This window comes from Melanerpes formicivorus, unplaced genomic scaffold (assembly GCF_026170545.1).
Source record: "Melanerpes formicivorus ecotype bairdi unplaced genomic scaffold, bMelFor1.0.p_v2 SCAF_14, whole genome shotgun sequence".
NCBI lineage: Eukaryota > Metazoa > Chordata > Aves > Piciformes > Picidae > Melanerpes > Melanerpes formicivorus.
This window is the reverse complement of record NW_027142366.1, coordinates 4,190,906-4,211,685: the sequence shown is the minus strand read 5'-3', so window position 1 is coordinate 4,211,685 and position 20,780 is coordinate 4,190,906. Positions and strand designations below refer to the sequence as shown.

Genomic DNA, 20,780 nt, shown 5'->3' with positions numbered 1-20,780 from the left:
CTGAAAAATGCTCAGGCTTTTGACTTTACATTTATTTTATAGAAGGTAAATCAATATCTCTTCACCCCAGTGCACTTGTACCATATGGCTTTCTGTTACAAGGTGACCAGGTCTTGAACATGTCTCTTCTGAACTGAAAACAGCTTAATCCAGAGATTTTATTTGTTTTCCTACAAAATGTCTAGAGCCCTGTATTACCTCATGCTACGTGGTGATGGGACCTAGCCCGGGGTTTTATTGTACAACACATAGAAAGTGTTACTATCCAACTAGTAAAGCATGTAGGTCTAAGAGGGACAGGGATCTGCTGGAGAGGGTCCATCAGAGGGCTATGAGGGTGATTAGGGGACTGGAGCACTGCCTGATGAGGAGAGGGTGAGGGGCCTGGGGCTTTTTAGTCTGGAAAAGAGAAGACTTAGAAAGGATTCAGTAAGTGTTTATAAATCTCTGAGGGCTGAGGGTCAGGAGGGAGGGGACAGGCTCTGCTCATTGCTCCCTGTGAGAGGGCAAGGAGCAATGGATGTAAGCTGCAGCACAGGGGGTTCTACCTCAACACAAGGGGGAACTTCTTTTCTGTAAGGGTCGCAGACCACTGGAACAGGCTGGCCAGAGAGGTTGTGGAGTGTCCTTCTCTGGAGGCTTTCAAAGCCCTCCTTAAACGGTCACACTCTGAGACCTGAGCCAGATTATATGGTCCAGCTCTGGCAGGGGAGTTGGACTCGATGATCTCTTTGGGTCCCTCCCAACCCCTGACATCTTGTGATCCTGTGAGTGGGAATTCACTGCTAGTTGCAATTCAAGCTATTTTCTTACAACATGCAGTATTGAAATGAGGTTTGCTGTACAAAAGAGGATCTTCAAAGAGTGCCACTGGGAGAAACGCTGTAAAAATAGGTGGCTATTCTTGACAAAATTGTTTCGCATAAAAGTGTATTGTCATGCACACTCACTCGATTTGGGAGCTGTATCACATCACCACTGGAGGGAGACATCATTCTGCTAAAAAGCCGTAAAACTTCTGCTGCCACAAATGCACTCCAGTAAGGAAGGAAGGGGGGGGGGGGAAGGGGTGAAAAAAAAAATCATCTTGTGAAATACAGCTGCTGAATTTGATCCAGGCTGGACACAGTAAATCACAGGTTCTAATAACAATAGTAATACAACATGAATGAAACGGTGCCAGATTAACAATGAGACTTAATGTTTCCACTCTGATCAATACTGCTCTTATCCAAGCATCTGATCTTAGTCTAGGTTAAATCCACCACCAGTATCTATATGTTCTTCTCCTTTCTTCCCCCAGCTCACATCACTCAGAAGCTGTGCTTGCAGAAGCCCATTCGTGATGTTAAAGTCTCAGGCTGATATTTCCTAACCCTTTATCTGACTGTGACCTTAAATGTGACCAAAAAATGTTCCTCTAGATGGCATTATTTTAGTTTCCACTTAACCCCTAGTGGCCTAGTGTCCTATTTTACAATCATTCAATTACCTCTGCTGCTGCTGAAAAAATCCAGTGAGAAAATAATTATTTGGTGCAGCTCAAGGTCATCAGTTGTGGGAGGATAAGGAACCATCAGACAAGCTCCAAGTCATACTATGCAGACACTGTTGGACAGCTGACAAGTGTATGCATGCACTTCAGAGAGGGGGACAGGGCACTGTAGCTCAGCTTTAAAAACCAGCAGCTTCTGCTAGCAGAACAAAAGAAGCAGTTCTGCTAAGGAAAAAAGAAAGGAAAAAAAAGCCCCAAAGAGTAATTCTGCTTGATGTCATGTGGCATGTTGCCAAGGAGAGTAACATTGCACATGTCTGCGTGGAGTGTGTGAGACACTGGAACAGGTTGCCCCCCACCAGATAGGTAATGGAAGCCCTATCCCTGGAATTTTTGAAGGCCAGGCTGGATGTGGCTCTGGGCAACCTGATTCAGTGGAAAGCGTCCTTGCCCATGACAGGGGGGTTGGAACTAGATGATCCTTGAGGTCCCTTCCATCCCTGACAATTCTGAGAATCTGTTGTGTGGTGCACACAGGTGTGTGCTTGCACGTGCACACACCAATATTCACATATTCTGCTTAAGCACCTCAGCAAAGGTAAAGCCAGGTGGGGGTTGGTCTCTTCTCCCAGGCAGCCAGCGCCAGAACAAGAGGACACAGTCTCAAGCTGCACCAGGGGAGGTTTAGGCTGGATGTTAAGAAGAAGTTCTTCATGGAAAGAGTTATTGGCTATTGGAATGGGCTACCCAGGGAGGTGGTGGAGTCACCATCACTGGAGATGTGTAGGAAGAGGCTGGATGGGGTGCTTGGTGCCATGGTTTAGTTGATTAGATGGTGTTTGGTGATAAGTTGGACTCAATGATCTTGAAGGTCTTTTCTGGTCTGGTCTGGTCTGGTCTGGTCTGGTCTATTCTATTCTATTCTATTCTATTCTATTCTATTCTATTCTATTCTATTCTACTCTACTCTACTCTATTCTATTCTACTCTATTCTATTCTATTCTTGGGTGAGGGACTCTCACGTTTCCAGTAACAGTGAAGAACCCACGGAAACTTTCAGCTCTGCTGACTATTTGTGGTTTCTGTTTTGATCTTTACTAATGACACATGCTACCACCTGCCAGCTGCCTCTTCTCTCCTGAATGAGGCTAATTATAAAATTAATGTAGAAAAACAAAGCTTTAAATATATGTATATAATATATATTCTCACCACCTCCCCACGCGACTGCATCTCACTCCTACAGTCGCAGCCAGCTGCGGGTTTCCTGTTGTGCTCACTGAATGGGGCAATTTCAGAGTAAATATAGTTCAAACACTGATGAATCTCTAGAGTGAAATCCTAGCTGTGCTGAAAATAGGAGCTTCAACACAGATTTTTATTGTGGGGTGGGTTTTTTTTTTTGGCTTGCTTGGTTGGTTTTTGTTTCTTGTTTTCAGGTAGTTTATAAATGCCAGTGAGCCTTGTTTATGGGAAGGAGAGGACTGAAGCCATTTTACACCATGTGCCATCCTTTGTCTTTTTCTTGACCCTTGTGTCAACTTCCATAAGGCATCACATACCTCCTGACAGTAATCACCTGGTCTTCCCTGATGGGTTGGATGAGATGGCCAAAGTTTGCATGATCCAGTTTGCAAGCAGTGATCCAAGACATTAGAGGAGATCTAGGAAGAAGCAAGAGAAGAACATCATCACCATCATCTCCATTAATGTTACTGCAAGACAAAACCTCCTCCTGAAACCCCCCAGTTGCCCTAGCCTAAGCACATGGCTATGCCCATTCTGCAAGCTCTTTCACTGTGTCTTTTAGCTGCTTTAGCTACAGCCATGGTTCTGGTAGTACTGCAAATTTGTAAGGTGTCGTCTTGGAGATGTAATTTGCAGATATGCTTAGTGTCCATGATTCCCATGGAATTCCCTTGAACTCCACCTGCAGAACTTCACACATGGGTGGAGTCTAATTATCACAAAAACCTCCATATGCTGTTTTATAGCAGAGAAGGTCATGGCTTAGTTGCTGGAGGAACCTATTGCTCTGACTATCATAATAGAAATAGCAGGAGCTAAAAAGAAAAGAAATTCAAGTGTGTACCCCTCCTGCACTGTGCAGTTCAATCTTCCTGAGGCACACAAAGTAAATGGTAGTAATAAAATGTGATAGGAAAATCAATTGGAACAAATGAAGCACTGTCTGTGCTGTATCCCAGCTTCTCTGTCCCATTGTTACTGCTTTGATTAATAAACAGCAATCTGATAATGAGCAAATCAGCTCAGCACCAGGATATGGTGAAGTGAATGCTGCAGACGTGCTGCAATGACAAAGCTAAATCTCACCAGCATAAGGCTGTCTTTGGAAGACTGCTTGACTGTTTCAGGAGGCTGGCCAGAGAAAGACCATTACTGCAGCAGGGTAGGCAGTGCTTGGACAGCAGAGCTGGGTGGGAGAGAAGCTGTTGTAAGGCGCAGGACTGGATGTTATCTTTATAAATGTGCACTTAGAACCAGACATCAATTTTTCACATTCATTTAATAGAAGCTGACCCCACTGGCTTTCTTTAGGGTGCAAAAAACAAGGCAACAACCAAAAATTGGCTCTTAAAGTGGTATTTTAACAATGCAATAATGTTACTATAAAGAACTCCAACTAGGTTGGAGCTGACATCCAGCTTAGTTCCTTTTGGTGCACATTTAGACAGAACTTAGAGGTATTGGAACTGTGTCCATTTATGCCAGGAATAAATCAGCTTGTGAGCTATTCTGTATTTATTCCATGTTTGTTTCTTCCCTGAACATTTTGGATGTCCCCATTACCATGCCTAGAGATTGCCTTGTCTAGCCCTTCCTGAGCACTGCTCTGATGAACCCTGGTGTCTTCTTAAGCACTCTGTTAGGGGTTACTCTCTGAGTACTAGACTTTGAGCAAGGGATTGAGCTTCAGCAAGTTTCGGTGCCTGTTTCTGTTTCCTTGCTGTTTTGCTAAAGCTTTGGTAGATACAATCACTGCAGGCTGTGCCAGAGATCCTTGTTAGTTCTCCACTTCTTCTGTGAGCAAAAATTATCAGATTCACTGACATTTCAGACAGAGAGACAAGAGAAGTGTACATAATTGATGTGAGACCACTGGTTGCAGTGAATTTAAATCAGGAAAAAGAAGCTGTTCTCCAAAGGACTGGATATACCAAACACTTGTTAAGAAATGGTTCCAAGCTGTGACAAGTCAGGATGCCTGCTGCATCTGAGGGAGGGACAGTGGCAGCTATTACAGTTCAGACTTCTTTGTGGTACTTCACATGTCCACCGAAAACAACAAGGGAGGCAAGCTGCATCCCAGGGCTTTTCCACACTCCAGCCCAGCTCCACTACCTTACTTCTTATTTTCCCTGATAGGAACAGCCAGGTCCTGGCCCCAGTCCCAGTTCTTCACCTCTGGGATAGTAACACCCCATTCTGCACGCCCTCCTGACAAGCCTGCAGCTGAACTACCTCATGTGTCCCTTAATAAGCCCTAACCTGCAGGCTGCTATTGCCACACTGGCGGGGCCGGATGTTGCAGGTACTTTATTGCCTGGTGCTCCTGTCTGGGTGTTTGCCCGAGCATGCTGGGGATCCTGTGAAAGAGCCATCTCTCCATCTTTGTCTTTCTGTATCTGCAGTTTGGAAGAAAATCAATATTGCTGTTTGTTGCTAAATTGTCAGACAGCTTTTGATGCTAATATCTGATGAAGCAGACATGCTGTTGTAGATATTTACTCTCAAAGAGGTTCTCTATCACCCACCATCTGTTTTTTAAAGGGTCTTTTTTTTTCCCTTTTTTCCAGTGACTAATGGTGCATTTAACCCCAGAGAGCCTCTGATCTGAACATCAGAAAGTTTTTGCAGCATAGGAACAGAGAAAAGGAGGCGGAGAAGCGAGGGTGGATCAGCTTCCTGTTGTTCTAACTTGGCTTACTGGTAGGGTTCTCAAATCAACTTAGAAATCTCACTGCTTAAGGCAGCCACCAGTCAAATCCTTGAACTGCCAGACTTGCATTACCCCCTTGTCCATACTCTAGAGATTAGAGGCAGCATAGCCACGGGGAGCCAGACCCTGTTGCTGACCTGTGTGGACAAGCTACATCAGCTCTCTATCCACTCGCTCTAAAGACCTTAACAGCACCTTCCTCATAGAGAAGCAGCATTTCTACAGGTGAAAACTGCAGGGATGGGAGGCCTTCAGTTTGCTTTTTCAGGCTCAGAGGCAGAGGTCAAAATTTACACTAGAAAGAGTTGAGGGGAAAGTCCATGAGAACGGCACAGACTCATCAGTGTTTGGGTCCAGACTCATCCCTGAGGGCTAGAGGTAGTTTTGCAGATGTGGTTTCTGGGAGCACAACAGAATTCTGCAGTTCCTGGAAGAGGTAAATTTTGTGTCATAGTCTTTCAGGACTACATTGGCTGAATTAGGTTTTCTGTTCAGAAAGTGTCAGACAGAGTGGTTACCCCAGTTCCTCCAGGTAGTGTGTGGGCAGGGCTCCTGCAGTGTGAGTGTAACTCCTGCTATGCCAAGAGAGATGTCCTAGGCAGTGACCTTACTGTCATCCAAGCTCCCAGAGCTGGTAATGCACAAGGGTTTTCTGGAATTACAGCTTCAATTTGCACACTTTCCTTAATCTTCTGGTTCAATAGACCACTACATAGAGTAGTGCCCTCAGGAAGGATCTTGGGGCTCCATCCCTGACTCAGCCTACATGTTACATGGAGGGGAGAGCAAATAAGAATTCTGGAAACTGAGCAAGCAGGAGAAATGGGGGAAATGAAGCAACTTATAAGAAAGGACTCACAATGTCTTGGTTGGAATCTTGTGTACCTTTCAGTGGAATAAAGCACAAAATAGAGCTAATACTATTCAGCTCTCAAAGCTGAACAAGGGCAAGGGAGATAGTAACTGCACCGAAGGGGAACACATTTGATAGGCTTCACAGTATAAGCTGATTAATGCTGAATGACTTGGAGTACTCAATTCAAATAATTGCAAAATCCTTGAATGTTGCTCTCTGAGAAGTCCCAAGCCCCTGAATGTGTCTTGCTTTTCCAGTCTCCAGGGGACTGCATAATATCTGCTGCTTAATGATCTCAGCCTTGTGTGCCCATGCAGTGCTGTAACCCTGTGACAGCTCCAGGGTTCACACACACTGAACCTCTCAGAGCTGAAGTCAGTCTACCTGAAGAGAGTCTGTCTCTGACTTCATCCTTGCTACAGACTTTTCAAACCCTAGGCCATGAAAATAGTTTGGAATGGAAGAGTACAGAACCCTCTAACAGGTTTACAGGCACTTTTCCAGCTTTGGCAACCATCTCCACTTGAAGTTCATAGGCAAAAGCCTGCTTTGTGTGTGTTCCTACTCCCTTGCAAATTGTGCTGCCAGAGCTGTCTGTGCTGCAGACAGACCGATTGACAGCCTAGCCTCCAGCCAGAATCCTGATTCAAACAAATATCAAATTCTGTGTAATAAAGTTTGCATGAAATTTTTACCTGCAACAATTCCCCAATGTGCTGAACTGCATGATACTGACTTATATAATACATCATTTTAGCAGCAGAGTTAAACAAAATGCAAAGCCAGATTCAGTTTGATTTCTTTTTCCCCTCATGATCAGGGACATCATCTCACACCTGATAGACACAGGCCCTTCCTGCCATTATTTTGTAGTGTACAGACAGCAAATACAAAATTGACTTCAACAAGCATTTCCTACCAATCAAGTGTTTAAACATGAGCTGAAAGATATTTCCACTATAAAAAAGAATTAAAAAAAAAAGGAGATTAAAACAAAAAAGTGTTTTTAGGTGAAAGATAGGGAGTGTGGGAAATACTAGAGTCATAGAATTGTTAGGGTTGGAAGGGACCTCAAGGATCATACAGTTCCAATCCCCCTGCCATGGGCAAGGACCCCTCACATTAGATCAGCTTGCTCAGAGCCACATCCAGCCTGGCCTTAAAAACCTCCAGGGATGAGGCTTCTACCACCTCCCTGGGCAACCTGTGCCAGTGTCTCACCACCCTCATGGTGAAAAACTTCCTAATTTCCAATCTGAATCTACCCATTTCTATTTGTTTACCATTCCTCCCAGCCCTGTCACTCCCTGACACCCTACAAAGTCCCTCCCCAGCTTTCTTGCAGCCCCCTTCAGATACTGGAAGGCCACAATGAGGTCTCCTCGGAACCTTCTCTCCTCCAGACTGAACAACCCCAACTCCCTCAGTCTGTTCTCAAAGAGAGGTGCTCCAGCCCTCTGCTCATCCTCGTGTCCTTTCTCTGGACTCTGAAAAAACTGCCTCAGAATTATTGAAACACTTTGATTTTTAAAATGTTTTTTCTTTTCCAATGAAGTCTTAGGATGGAAACATTTCCACAGAGAACTGATTTGGCTGACACCACATTTTCTAATAGGACAATATTCCCTTGAGAAATCTGTCAGTGGTGTTTTCTAGTGGCCAGTTTTTCAGTGCTATTTTTCCAAAGAACAATCTACATCTGAACATTTTTCAACAAGCTCTTATGAGCTCCTAAAGGAAAGAAGCAATTGTTTATACAGAATCAGAGAATGTTAGGGGCTGGAAGGGACGTCAAAAGACCATCCAGCCCAACCCCCCTGCCAGAACAGGATCACCTAGGGCAGGTCACACAGGAACACATCCAAGTGGGTTTTGAATCTCTCCAGAGAAGGAGACTCCACAACCCCCTTGAGCAGCCTGTTCCAGTGTTCTGTCACCCTCACAGTGAAAAAAGATGTGCTCATGTTTCCATGGAACTTCCTATGCCTCAACTTCCAGCCACTGCCCCTTGTTCTGTTATTGGGCATCACCGAGCAGAGCCTGACTTCATCCTCTTGGCACTCACCCTTTATGTCTTTATAAACATGAATGAGGTCACCCCTTAGTCGCCTCTTCTCCAAGCTGAAGAGCCCCAGCTCCCTCAGTCTCTCCTCATAAGGAAGATATTCCACTCCCTTAATAATTTTCCAAGCATGCATTTTAAAGGCAGTTGTTATTCTAGGCTTTACCTCTTTTAACAGGAAAAAGCAGCAGACCAAATATAGGGCAATTGCCTGAACTCCTTTTTAAACTTAAAACACAAACTTCTGAGAAATGTTCCCAGACTTTAATTAAAACCCTTCAGTGATTTGATTTTCAAGTGGATTGATTTGAATGTTACTTACCTTAGAGGGAAGCATACAACTGGTATCCAGACATGTCTCTGCCAGGCAGCTTGGTCTGAGCTCTGGTGTCCAAGCACAGCATCCAGTTCAAACTCGGGTCTGCACCTTGAATTTTTCTCCTTATTAGACTAGTTAGAGAATTCATCTGAATTTCAGTGGTACCTGCAAGACCAGCTATTGGTCGCAAAACTTATACCAAAGTGTTGTCTAACAATGCAAAAGAATCATCCATCATGAAACTCCTCACATCTTTGAGCTTTGAGGAGCTCAGCCTCCTTTGGGGTCAGTTCTGATACAATTTGTGGCAATTACTTACACCATTTCTAATTTCCATTTTGTTTTCTTCATCATTGCTGTCATTTTTTTCAGCCACACAAAGCTGGCTGTGCCTGGATGGGTCATGGGTTGGTAGCTTAAAGCAATAGCTTAGAAGTGAGACAGCAGAATGAATAATACTGCAACCATCTACAGGCCAGGTTCCACGTTTGCACTTCAAATCTGCCAGTTTGGGTCTTGGAATCCATGCTGATTCCAGCACTGCCATTTAGGGAAATTCATGGCCTCTTTTCAAGGCTGCAGACTTGAATACACTTCAAAAGATGCAGAGGTTAATTTCTTTCAGTTCAGATGGACAGCATTTGTATCCAGATCAGAAGCACCTCCTCAGCTAGTGTGAGTGACAATGGTCCCTTTTGCTCTGTTACAGTTCTGGGAATGTGTTCCAGCTATAGATTTGCTCTTTGAGTTCACATGCAAAAGGCAAGGGGGAATACAGTTTTCAGACCTTCTCCACCAGCTGAGAGATGAAGATTATGCAGGCTACAGCACACTTCTCTGCCAGTGACCTTCACTTGACAGAGTCTCGTTGCTTTGCACCACATGAGCAGACAACCACAATGCCTTAAAATATCTGCAGAGCTGGGAATGTGCAGGAGATGCCCTCAGACACCAAGAAGTCTGTTCCATGTATTCACTCTTCTCTTGTTTCACAAAAAAAAATGAGGTCTCCCGTTCTCTACCTCAATCTCTTGTTCCACTTTTCCCATAAGGTGGTTCAGCTGTCCTAAATTACAGATCAAAAGGCTAAATGCTAAAGGGCAGACTAATTCTTTAGTTTCTTGCTATAGTCCATGAAAAAAAAAAACCAACAAAAAACCCAGACAGTGCAGAGGGCAATTCATCTCACCTTTAGATAGCTATCTACAGTAAGGTAGATGAATAGCTCTTTGGAGGTGGATCTCCATTCACTGTAAAGGGAACCTCAGTTAGACTTTGGCATATACCTTTTCTATGCCTAAAGTTAAGCGAGATAAATCACATCCATGGCTGTTGTCCATGCAAAGAGGGCTCAGAAATAAAGCTGTGGTGAGAGAAGGTATCTGCAGAAACAACTGTGGCAGTCTGAGATACTTCATCCCTTCTGCCCCACTAGCCATCTGTTCTAGCTATTCCACCAGATGTTACAGATCCCTGTGGCACAGTCAGCAGGATGTGGACATCCTGTGAGTTCTGTCCTGTGAGCAGTCAGCTGGTTGCTCCTGAAGGCATCTGATGCTTACCTGGCTGAACTTTTTGCTGAAGCAGCTGAGAAAATGTTCTTACAGTCCCTGACATTGCTCAGCTCTGGACTCAAAAGCTATCAGAAGGGGAGCAGCAACAAACGTCAGGCAGCTGTTCCAGAAGGATGCGTTATCAGGACATTTAGAATGCATGCAAAATGCTCCTGGAAAGCTCAGCTTTTCCAACTGATACTTTCTTATTTCTGCTTGAGCTACAGAGGATCTCTGAAGAATCATCCAATTCGTTCTATATATACCTCAACTGGTTGTTATTCTTTGCCCTGAAGGGAGTTGCAAATTGTGTATGCAGCCTGTACTTTGTAAAGAGGTTGCAAAATAGTAGCATCCCCCTGCTTGCTCAGTCCAAACAGATGGCATTGGGCAGGTAAAGAGTTATTCTCTGAGAAATGCAAGCTAAGGACAGTCTTTCAGACATTAATAATTTGAGAAACACAGCAGCAGAAATTAGATGTAAGGTGACATAAATGACTTCTGGAAGATACCATTAGTTAAAAACTGATGTGAATCCAAGAGCAGAGCAGAAAAGCATGACCGCACAAGCCAACATGAACCAACCCAATCTACCTGAGAGGCACCACAACAATAGAAGCTCACTGCAAAGGCAATGTAGCAGTTAATCTATTGAGGACCACCAGGCCAGATGTTTTGCTTGGATTCTGTTTGTCTTTTTATTGGCAGCTGCTGCACATCAGCCTGAAGCCCCAAGCTGGGAGGCTTAGGATGAACACAGAGGCAAATGTAGATTTGTTATTAAATGAATCTTGAAAGGCAGGAATATGGCAAGGAATGAAGGATCTGAGGATAATGGGATGTACAGCTCTTCATCTCCAGGTCAATTTTTATTGCATTTCAGATCAGCAATTGCACAAGTCATTATTATCTGGTCAGTTTTATTGAATCAATTTGGCAGTCTCAATACAGTGTCTAATGTATAGAGGGGAAAAAACTTCAAAAGACCAAAGAGATTTAGGAGTCGAAGTCCCCCTCATTATCAGTGGAACTTAAATGCTCTGAGGAGCTAAGTGCTTTTTGAAAATGGGATGTGATCTTCTCAGTCATGTACACACTTTTGAAAATATTATCCTCCTTGGCCACAGCACAATGTGATGCTTGCTGGTCTCCTTGCTGTCAGTCACGGCAGAAAGGTCAAGGACTGACTAGCTCACAGCAATTACTGGCTTATGAAATTCTCCTTTTCTTCTTCTCAGAATAGTCCCTCCTGTTGAGAGCAGGCACGTTGGCAGGCAATGATGTTGTAGAGAAATATAGATTTCAGTGGAGAAACAGAGAAACCTGTTGTCTGGAAAAGGCACCATGGTATTTTCCAAAAGTAAAAGAAAATGGAGAGATGTACAAATGAATCCAATGCAGAGGCAGGGATAAACTGAATGAAACATTGGCAGATCTGGAAAGACCTGATGTGCCACTGGGACAGTGGAGTCTGTTGTCCTGAAAGTGCCAGGACTACAAAGGAAACCTGCAAAACTGTTAAATAAAAAGGGTTTCAAAATGAAGGGGAAAACCTCTCTTCATTTAATGCCAGGAATAATAGCTGTTTTCTTCTGATTAAAAGGGTTGTGGAAAAAAAAGAGCTACAGAGCTGCTATGGCCACCAGCGGTAGGGTTGTTGCCACTACCAATCAGCCCTCAGCTTCCTTAATGGGGTGTGTTCAGAAACTCACCTCAAGGTGGGGGACACATCCAAGTTCTGTGCCCTTTAGCACAATCACTTTGCTTTGTTTCTCTTAGATTCCACTTATCTGGTCTCATCAGAAGTTATCAACGAGCCAAATGAGATCCATATTTTTAATACAATAAGTTACCCCAAGCTCCCTCTCAAGATCTTTGTCCTTCTCAGTATCACCAAAGTTGGAAGAGACCTCAAAGATCATCAAGCCCAACCCATCACCACAGACCTCATGACACAGTATCACAAAGGTTGGGAGAGACCTCAAAGATCATCAAATGTTCAAAACCTGCTGTCCCTCAAGAGATGCTGGTGGACCAGAAGTTGTTGTGGTGGCTGTGGTCTGACCCACATCCTAGATCCCCAGCACCTGAGACATTGGCTATTCAGCACAGCTCCAGTTTCAATCCATCCATGCATTCAGCCAGCAGGAAGTCCCCAGCCAGCAAGGGTGAAACAGGAGTGAGCACTGGGCATCTGATCAGAGAATTCTGTAAGCACCTGCTCCACCTGGGCATGTCCTTTTGTCACCAAACAAATCCATTTTACTTAGTGGGCTTTTTATAGCTGGTCTTCATCTATCCAGATGGTTTTATGCTGCTCTTCTCCAATCCTGTCTTTGATTGTTCGGATAAGATCTTCAATGCTGCTCCAAGCATCTGCCTCTACAGAGGCATAAAGACATGGCAGGGCTTCCAGTTCCTTCTCCTTCAGACGGCACATGCGTAAAAACTCGTCTTCAGTCTCTGGCTTTGGCAGTAGTTTCCTGCACCAAATGAGCAGGCCAAAAATAAATGACTTACGTTTCAAGTTAATCCTATAGCCCAGCTGCCCCTTCAGGAATTTATTCCCTACTGACTACATACAAGCAATAAAAGCAGTGGAGAATACAGCTACTCCAGGTTTCTCCTTCCCTTACCTCCACGTTGGCCCCAAGAAAAAAGCACTTGCAATGGGGAAACAATTTAAAAGAGTGAATATGGGGAGAGTGCAAATATTTATGACCTTTCCTCTTCCAGCTAGCATCACCTTAAGAAAGGCTGTGGGAGTGCTGAGCATGGAGAAAACCACATATTCTTGAGTCTCCTCCTCTCACAGCACTCACTGCTATCAGTGACAGTGAAAAAGTGCTAGATTTGGGGAATTCCTACTTTCTCCAGTTGTAAGGTTTCAAGGAGGAGTCACAGGAGGTAACAGTGCATATGGTAGCGCCAGATGAAGAGAGAAGAAGTAATTTCTCTCTGAGAGAACATTATTGGACTAGAGAATTATTCATTAAATAAGACAGAATAGCAAATATGCAGAAGGTTTGATATGTTACCTGAACCTCTTGATGTTTTTCTCTGAGACTCTGATAAAGAGAACAATAGGATATATCTTGGCTTTGATTAAATCCTTTGTGCAGCTTATTCCAGCTTCCAGGAGACAATGCTTGTTCTAAAAACAAAGTCATAACAGTGTCACAAAGGAACATTCACTGCTGTGGAGTCTGGAGATAAAGGTATCTGTCCCTTCTGGGGTCAGCTGAAAAGCTCCCTATTTACCATTGCACTGATTTAAAAACCTATTAATCAAATATACATTTGAAGTCCAAACTCCTCCTCCTGGTTTTAAATCTTGTCAGTCAAGTAACAGCTGAGCTCAATAGGTCTCTGAAAAGGTTTTAAATTGAAATGGATTGATCTAAAGATGATGAGCAAGATAAAATACCAGTTTACATGTATACACACAAACACACATACTTGCTCTTTGTTCAGAGAGCACATCTACTGCAGCTACTTGTGAGAGAAAAAAAACATCACTTTCTGTTTTTTTTCCCCATGCTGTGCATCAGGTCTTCTCTACCTGATAGAAGATCTCTGTGTTTGACATCACTATGTCTGTACCGTACAGCCCCGTGTCTGTGTTTCAGGCTGTCCTTTCTTTTGTCTGGGTCCTTGTATCACCTACTCTCTTGCCACATTCATATGTACTTATGGAATTGAAAGGAATTGAATAAGGGATGGAGCATAGAAAATGAAAGGATATTTTGCTGAATCAATGTGGGTCATCACAGAGAATGAGGTAATATATAAAAGGATATGGCTGAGGATGAAAAAGGAAAGGAAAATAAAGAGCACAAATAAAAGCCATTCTGGGGGAAATAAATACAAATCTGAGATTGAAGGCAAGCAAGAGAGAGAACATGCAACTATAAAGTGGTCAGCCTTTTTTCAGGAAGAAACAGACACTGCAGACAGACTCACAGCCAGCCTGTCAAAGGGATACAGAGCACACTACACACCTTGGCAGTGACAGCCTCGATATTGGCAGGGACAATACATTCATACGTGTTCAGATTCTTTTCTCTGCTGAAGATGATAGTCTCTGTTTTTTGCTTCCTTAAGAACTCTTCCTTTGTTACAATGTCTAGAAAGAGATGTGGATGAGGACAAAATTAAAATGGCAACCACAGAACACCTAGAAAACTATCCAACGGTACTTCACATGGGATCTAAGGATGGTTCAGGGAGAGAAGAGGAGCAATGAGTTGTCGTAACAGCTGCCTCGTTTCTTCCATTGAATTCAATTAAAGCCTAATCTGATCATAGCTGAGCATCTCAGCTATATCCTGCACCAACGAGTCCTTGGGCAATTACTACGACACTATGAAGGCATTAAATTAAAACAGTAAATACAATTCCAGCACCTAATGTTATACAGAAACATTTCAGGGCTGAAGGATGCTGAGAAGTGCTAAAAAAGAAGGCCTCCAGTATAGGCTCCTAAAAGACGGATTTAATGTCCCAACATTTGTGTTTAAAGTTTAACAAATTTTGGCTTAGGTTGCAGTGTGTGGTACTGCCCCCCCCCTGTGAATTGCAGCTCTACATCAAAGCTTTTGTTTTATGTTGCAAGACAGGGGATATTTATTATAACACTTAACTTCTCCGTTTCTCAGTCTGGATGGCTGTAAGACTGCGAACTATGCGGTGGGTATTCAATATTAGTGTAAAAATGAAACGTCAGCTCTGTTTAATGCTGTGTTGTATACAATCCTGCCCTACAGCAATCACAGGACTGCATATTGCTTTAGTAGTAAATACTTAGCATGGAAGAAAAATCAGTCTTTCGAGTAGATCAAATGCACATTCTTCACAGCCCTGGATGGGATATAAACCCAAAGTCGCTCCAGGGAAGATATTCCTCATAATAGCAAATACTAGAAACAAATTAATCACAATTTCACATTGCCTAGATATGCAGTATGCAAAGAGTATGCAAACAGAAAGAGCACTCACAGCAGTTTGGTCTCTCAGGGGCATCCTAGCAACCACACAGCATACACATGGATAATATTCACAGACACAGAATCTCATAACCATGTGCACTGGCTGTCTCAAAAACATTCAAATATCTGAGATAGTCTCCAAAAGCACAATTTAGAACTACAAATAACTCTGATGTGACTTGGAGTACCTCGAGCAACTGTCACATGCGCCTGCCCCTGCATGTGCATGCATATGTATGTCCCTGTGTCCAACACTGAGGATTAAGGGTCATGCTTCTCTTTTATCCCATTACCTGGCTTGCATATGTTGAATTCCAGGGCACCTCCAGAGTTGAGAAGCTTCTGTACCAAGGTCTTGGCAAGCATGGTGGGAGTGAAAAGCACAGGGCGCCTGCGCTCACAGTGGATTGGTCTCACCAAGCTGTAAGGGATCAGACTGAGCTTCTTATTGATTTCACTTTCAGAATCCAAATCTGAGTAAAGAACAAGACATTTATCATCAGGTTACCTCTCCATCAGTGCTTGGGGAAAAAGGAGGAGAAACACATGAACCAGAAATGACATGGTTAACCATACTGGTCCTCCCTTCGCTTTTGCCAGGGTTGTCTTGACTATATATCCAGCAGTATGATGTCTAACCTGATACTAAATAATTCAAATGCCTTTTGCTTTCAAGAGATTATTTAATAGGTGAATAAGACTCTTGCTTGGAGAATCTTCCAGCTTATTAACTCGACTTACTTTGAGTTAAAGGTCTCTGGACAAAAAGCAAGAATGCACCTGGGAAGGACTGCCAATCAAACACAAAGTGTCAGTGTCCTAACCTTGCTCCTGAATCCTTGGTGCCTCAACCCTTTTGGCAAAATCAGTTTTGGTCACAAATGCTGTTGAATTTTTGCACGAAGCGGACCGCAGAGGTAGTAACGGGAAAGCCCTATGGCATTTTTCACCGCTGTGCTGTTTATGTAGACCTTTTGTGCAGGCCTTTATATCAGTGCTGTGTGTGTAAAAAGCTGTTCCTATTTCACATTCATACCTTCCAGTTTCTCAGGCAATGGCTTCTTTGCTTTGGATGAGGTCCGTGCCATTGCAGAGGGGCAGCCCGTGACGATACGGACTCGCTCGTTGCTGTTCATACGCTTGTATTTGTTCTCAGACCTACTGACAAACTGGAAAGGTGAACAAAGAGATTTGACCCTCATTTCTTACATTCTTTATTCTCCTGTTTATTCATCAGCCCCCACTTGTTATCTATGAGAACTGAATTACCTGTGTCTATCAAAGACAAGACTCCATGGATCTGTTGACTGAATGCTAAGGCTGTTTAAATATCATAGATCTGATTCAGAGCCTTTGTTAATCCCCTTGGAGATTTCTTATTTTGTTCTCTGCTCTTAAGCAGCATGTTTTCTTCTTCACAGAGCTCCCTGCTACCACCAGGGCAAGCTGTGTGTCCACAGCAGAGTAACAGACCCACTGTGACTACACGCACAAAACCATCACAGGATATACCCAAACCTCTGCCCCTCCTTTGCTGTGTCAGAGAGATTTAAAACCTCACAAATGAGATGTCTTTACACTGAGAAGCAGGCTTCATGCTTTCATTCCTCATCCACCCACCTATTCCTCTATCCAAATATGAATTCCTCCTCCTGTATGTTTGCTAACCTTCACAACCAGCTTCTTTCACAAGACTTCTATTTTTCACCCACAGTCTCTGTCATGCTCAGAGTCACCTACCTACAATTTTAGGACTATTTTCTGATGGAACCTTATCTCAGAGAGACTTGGGGATTGGTCCAGCCCAATGGACTAGTCCTTGTGTGGTTCATGCAAAACACATTTCAGTCTCTGATGGCAGAAATGTTTGACTCATCAAGCTACATTAGCAATGGACTTCAAAATGTACTTAAAAACAAGCACCCCCATCACAAGAGCAGGCAGAAAACACAACCCATTCATCTTTTGCATACATTAAATCTCTTTCTGATTGGAATAAATCTTGATACAACCTCTGTTTCTGAGGTGGGGTTTCTGGGGAAATTAGGATCACCTGAGAATATCTGCTCTGTTCAGATCCACTGTCAGGCATTGCACTGAGGATTTATTATTACCTGTAATATTTGGCCCAAAAGAAAGCTTGCTCTGGACAGGCGAGGGCTGGTTTTGGGGTCATTCTGCAGGGCAGGCTCCTCTGGCTGCAATGTATTCTAATAAAAAGCAACACAGATATTTTTTTTTACTTCCCTATTTTTTTTTTTCCTTTTTCCTTTCTTTTTAAGTCACAGCATTCAAGGAACAGAATGAATGAAAGCAGGTATTTTATGTTTGCAAATAAAATGGATGGTGACTGATTGTTATCTCTCCCAAAGACAATGTTCTAAGCAAGCTGTAGACGTAGCATGGCCTGTGCAGAGATACACCACTTCTGTTGCTGCTCTTCCACATTCCTTTCTTCACAGGAGACTCCTGAGACTTTCATAACCTCTCCACAGCTTATTAAAGAGGTAATTTCTGCCCCAAGAAATAGTATGCAAAGCTTTTCCTTTCACTAGCATCTCCACCAGTGATCTCTGTCTCTTTGATCAGTGGGGACTAGAGTACAGAAGGAATGTGTGACACTTAACCTTGGCTGAAATCAAGTACAAGCAGTGGCTATGATGTCTCTGCAAGTGTTAGAAGCATGTATGTCTCCCCAGCTCTGAAAATAAATGACTGTAACTAACACACCAGGAAGTCAGTTTTTATGTAAAGATGGAATTCTTTGGTCTAAAGAAAGAAAAAATAAATTACTTTCACTGAGGGAAAAGGAGAAATCAGCAGCTCTGTTGTGTGTGAAGACCTGATAATCCCACTTTTCTCCATAGGTTGGAAGAGACAGGTCTTTCTACTATGGGACAATGATAGCTCTGTGGATTAGATGCTTGCTCACGGCAGGAGAGAAATAATTCTGATTATTAACTCCAAGGACACAGCTTCTTCCTCATGTGGGTATGAAGATGCATTAGAGGCTCACAGGCAGAGAAGAATGAAAAAGATTAGCTAAGACAAAAATATTGTGATATTAGGCTTTCAAAGTGTACTCCTTCATAGCTGGAAGGGTTAATAGTGTGCCTGAGCATGGCCCGCTGCCAGGGGCAGCATTTAAAGCAAACATAAGGTGCCCATTGCCTGGCATAACCAATAACCTACAGACAGTGTAAACAAGACTTTCTGTAAAATTAGCATAGTGAACAACAGGTAGCAGTGGAGCACAGGTTTTACAATGACCTTGTTTGTAGACACTTACCCGCAGTGCCCGCAGGGTATTATGTGAGCTTTCTGTCTCATCTCTGCTTCCTCTGTGCATCAGCCGCTGCAGCTTTACCAAAAGAAGTTGCTGGGCTCTAAAAGAAAGGATGGAGTCACACAGATCAAGATATCTTTGAAACCACTCAGAAGAAAGCTGGATCTGTGCCTACAGAAAAGATTAAATAGAAAAAAAAAAATAGTGGAGATGGACTGAACAACACAGGAACAAAATAAAGAGCAGGACTGCAGAGCAGTTAGGGATTAAAGAATCTTCATGGCATATTTTCCTATGATGTTGTTTGAGAAATCAACGTTATTCTTTCAGGTAATATCTGTAGTCTCCTTTCTAAAGCTTTATAGCTTATACTACAGTTTAACATCATCAGGCCACATCTCCACAATTAAGCCATACACCTCTTTTGTCACAGCAGTATCTAATTTCCCCATTTACAGAACCACTGCTCTCAGTGGTGGCCGCTCAGCATTGCCCTCACCTGCTGTAGCTGGGAATGGTCCCTGTTTCCAGGTCCCTGACAGTGAATGGGTCAACTCTGGCACATAGCCACTCACACCTCCCCTGGTACATGGTGTCAAGAATATGAACAATCTCATCACACTTGACTGAGAGGGAGCAGCAGTCCAGCTGGCTAGAGATGTTCAGGTTCAGGCGGATGTAGAACGAGTCCCCGGATGTGATCAGTCCCTCTTCCAGGTCTGACAGCAGCTTCCGATAACCTGCAAAGGAAGGGCTGAAGCATGATCACTGATGGTTTAGTTGATTAGGTGGTGTTGGGTGATAGGTTGGACTGGGTGATCTTGAAGGTCTTTTCCAATATGGTTTATTCTGTATTCTGTATGGTGAGACTTCAGGACTGCTGCATTCCTGGGCATCCTCTGGGACAAGCACATAGCACAAACTTCTGAGGCTACTCCCAGACTGGGTTACAACTAGTTGCACTGCACCTTAAAGACCCTAAAGGGGCATTGATCAGAAACAACTCATACTGCTGGAATCAGAATCTGTGAGACTGTTTTCATGATGATACCTTTAGGTAACTCCACTTGCAGCATTGCACACATGACCTGTGAAACAGAACTTCTCAGCAGAGATACAGACACAGCTGCAGCTCTATCCTGTAAGTACAGTTTGAGTTCTGCCACCAATTTTAATGGCAAGCGATTCCTTTTATTATTAGCTCTAATTGGCACTCCCACAATCTGTATCATGCTTTATCTGCAGCTAAGTGGTGCTCAAAGAAATTTTCAATAGTTTTTTCCTACCTTTGAAAACATCAAAGAAAATCAAAGCCATCATTTCCTGTGTGATCTATGCAGCCGAAATTCTCTAACCGGCATTAAAAAATAAAACAACACAAATTTATATACACTAGCAGAAAAAGGATTTTGGAATGCAATATTTAATCCATAGCCTGAAATTATCATTACAGGCCATGAACACTAAAATCAAATTCTGTTCACCACACATGGACTCCAGCTGTTGAAGATAAGATAAAGCCACAAAGGTAATAAACAGGGCAACTCCATCAGGTAAGTGCTAAATCGACTTCAGCTGGATAAAGATGATTCGGCTCACCACATTGTATTACAGAAAACTGTACATAAAAATAGGCTTGAAGGTGTTTTGTGAGCCATGTCATTACTGGCCCACCATGCAAAGTCTTCAGAGTCCTGTAGAGAGAAGCATATGGGGCTTTTTTTTTGTTCTCAGTCACAAAGCTAAAAGCTGGAGCAGTTACACAGAGTAGTTATAATTAACACCGGTGGGCATGCTTCAGATTTCTACCAATACAAAGGATATTCTGGTTCTGCCATTCTCATCCAGACAAGTTAGTATAATAGACCTGAGACTAATTGAGGTGAGAAGTATTTTTGGTCTTACCTTCGTGATTTGATTTATACTGGAGTGTGACTGGACCACTGCACCTCTGAATTGTCCAGTGAACTTCTTCCTTTGTGCAGGTATCCAAAGGAACGCTCTGATTTTCCCCTTTGATGCAGCCCTCCAACTAGATATGAAAGAAATATCACTCTCCAGTGTGGGTTCAATCTCTGAGTCAATTGTACCTTTCTTTTTAAAAAGTTTTTAATATTTTTTATTCTGATTAAACAATGCAGGTACTTTGCTATCAGGATCCAGATTACATTCTCAACATTTCATTTATCTTCTCTCAAATTAGGAATGCCAGCAGTCAATAGAACTGCTGCTCTTTGACAATCCCAGGCTTCCCAGTAG

At 43.1% G+C, this 20,780-nt stretch overlaps 1 protein-coding gene across 3 annotated transcripts in view; it reads right to left on the bottom strand.

The window, feature by feature from the left end:
* Positions 1–10,930: 10,930 nt before the first annotated feature.
* CARD11 (caspase recruitment domain family member 11) overlaps positions 10,931–20,780 on the bottom strand; it is a 50,950-nt gene continuing 41,100 nt past the window's right edge. For all 3 annotated transcript variants that reach the window (XM_068146646.1, XM_068146648.1, XM_068146647.1), the window contains exons 16-24: positions 20,427–20,553; positions 19,021–19,261; positions 18,525–18,621; positions 17,350–17,445; positions 16,272–16,404; positions 15,529–15,708; positions 14,249–14,373; positions 13,286–13,401; positions 10,931–12,730 (exon numbers count right to left, since the gene is read on the bottom strand). In XM_068146646.1, the coding sequence (XP_068002747.1) occupies positions 12,526–12,730; positions 13,286–13,401; positions 14,249–14,373; positions 15,529–15,708; positions 16,272–16,404; positions 17,350–17,445; positions 18,525–18,621; positions 19,021–19,261; positions 20,427–20,553 (1,320 nt within the window). In that variant the 3' untranslated portion in view covers positions 10,931–12,525. The remainder of the gene's footprint in view (positions 12,731–13,285; positions 13,402–14,248; positions 14,374–15,528; positions 15,709–16,271; positions 16,405–17,349; positions 17,446–18,524; positions 18,622–19,020; positions 19,262–20,426; positions 20,554–20,780) is intronic.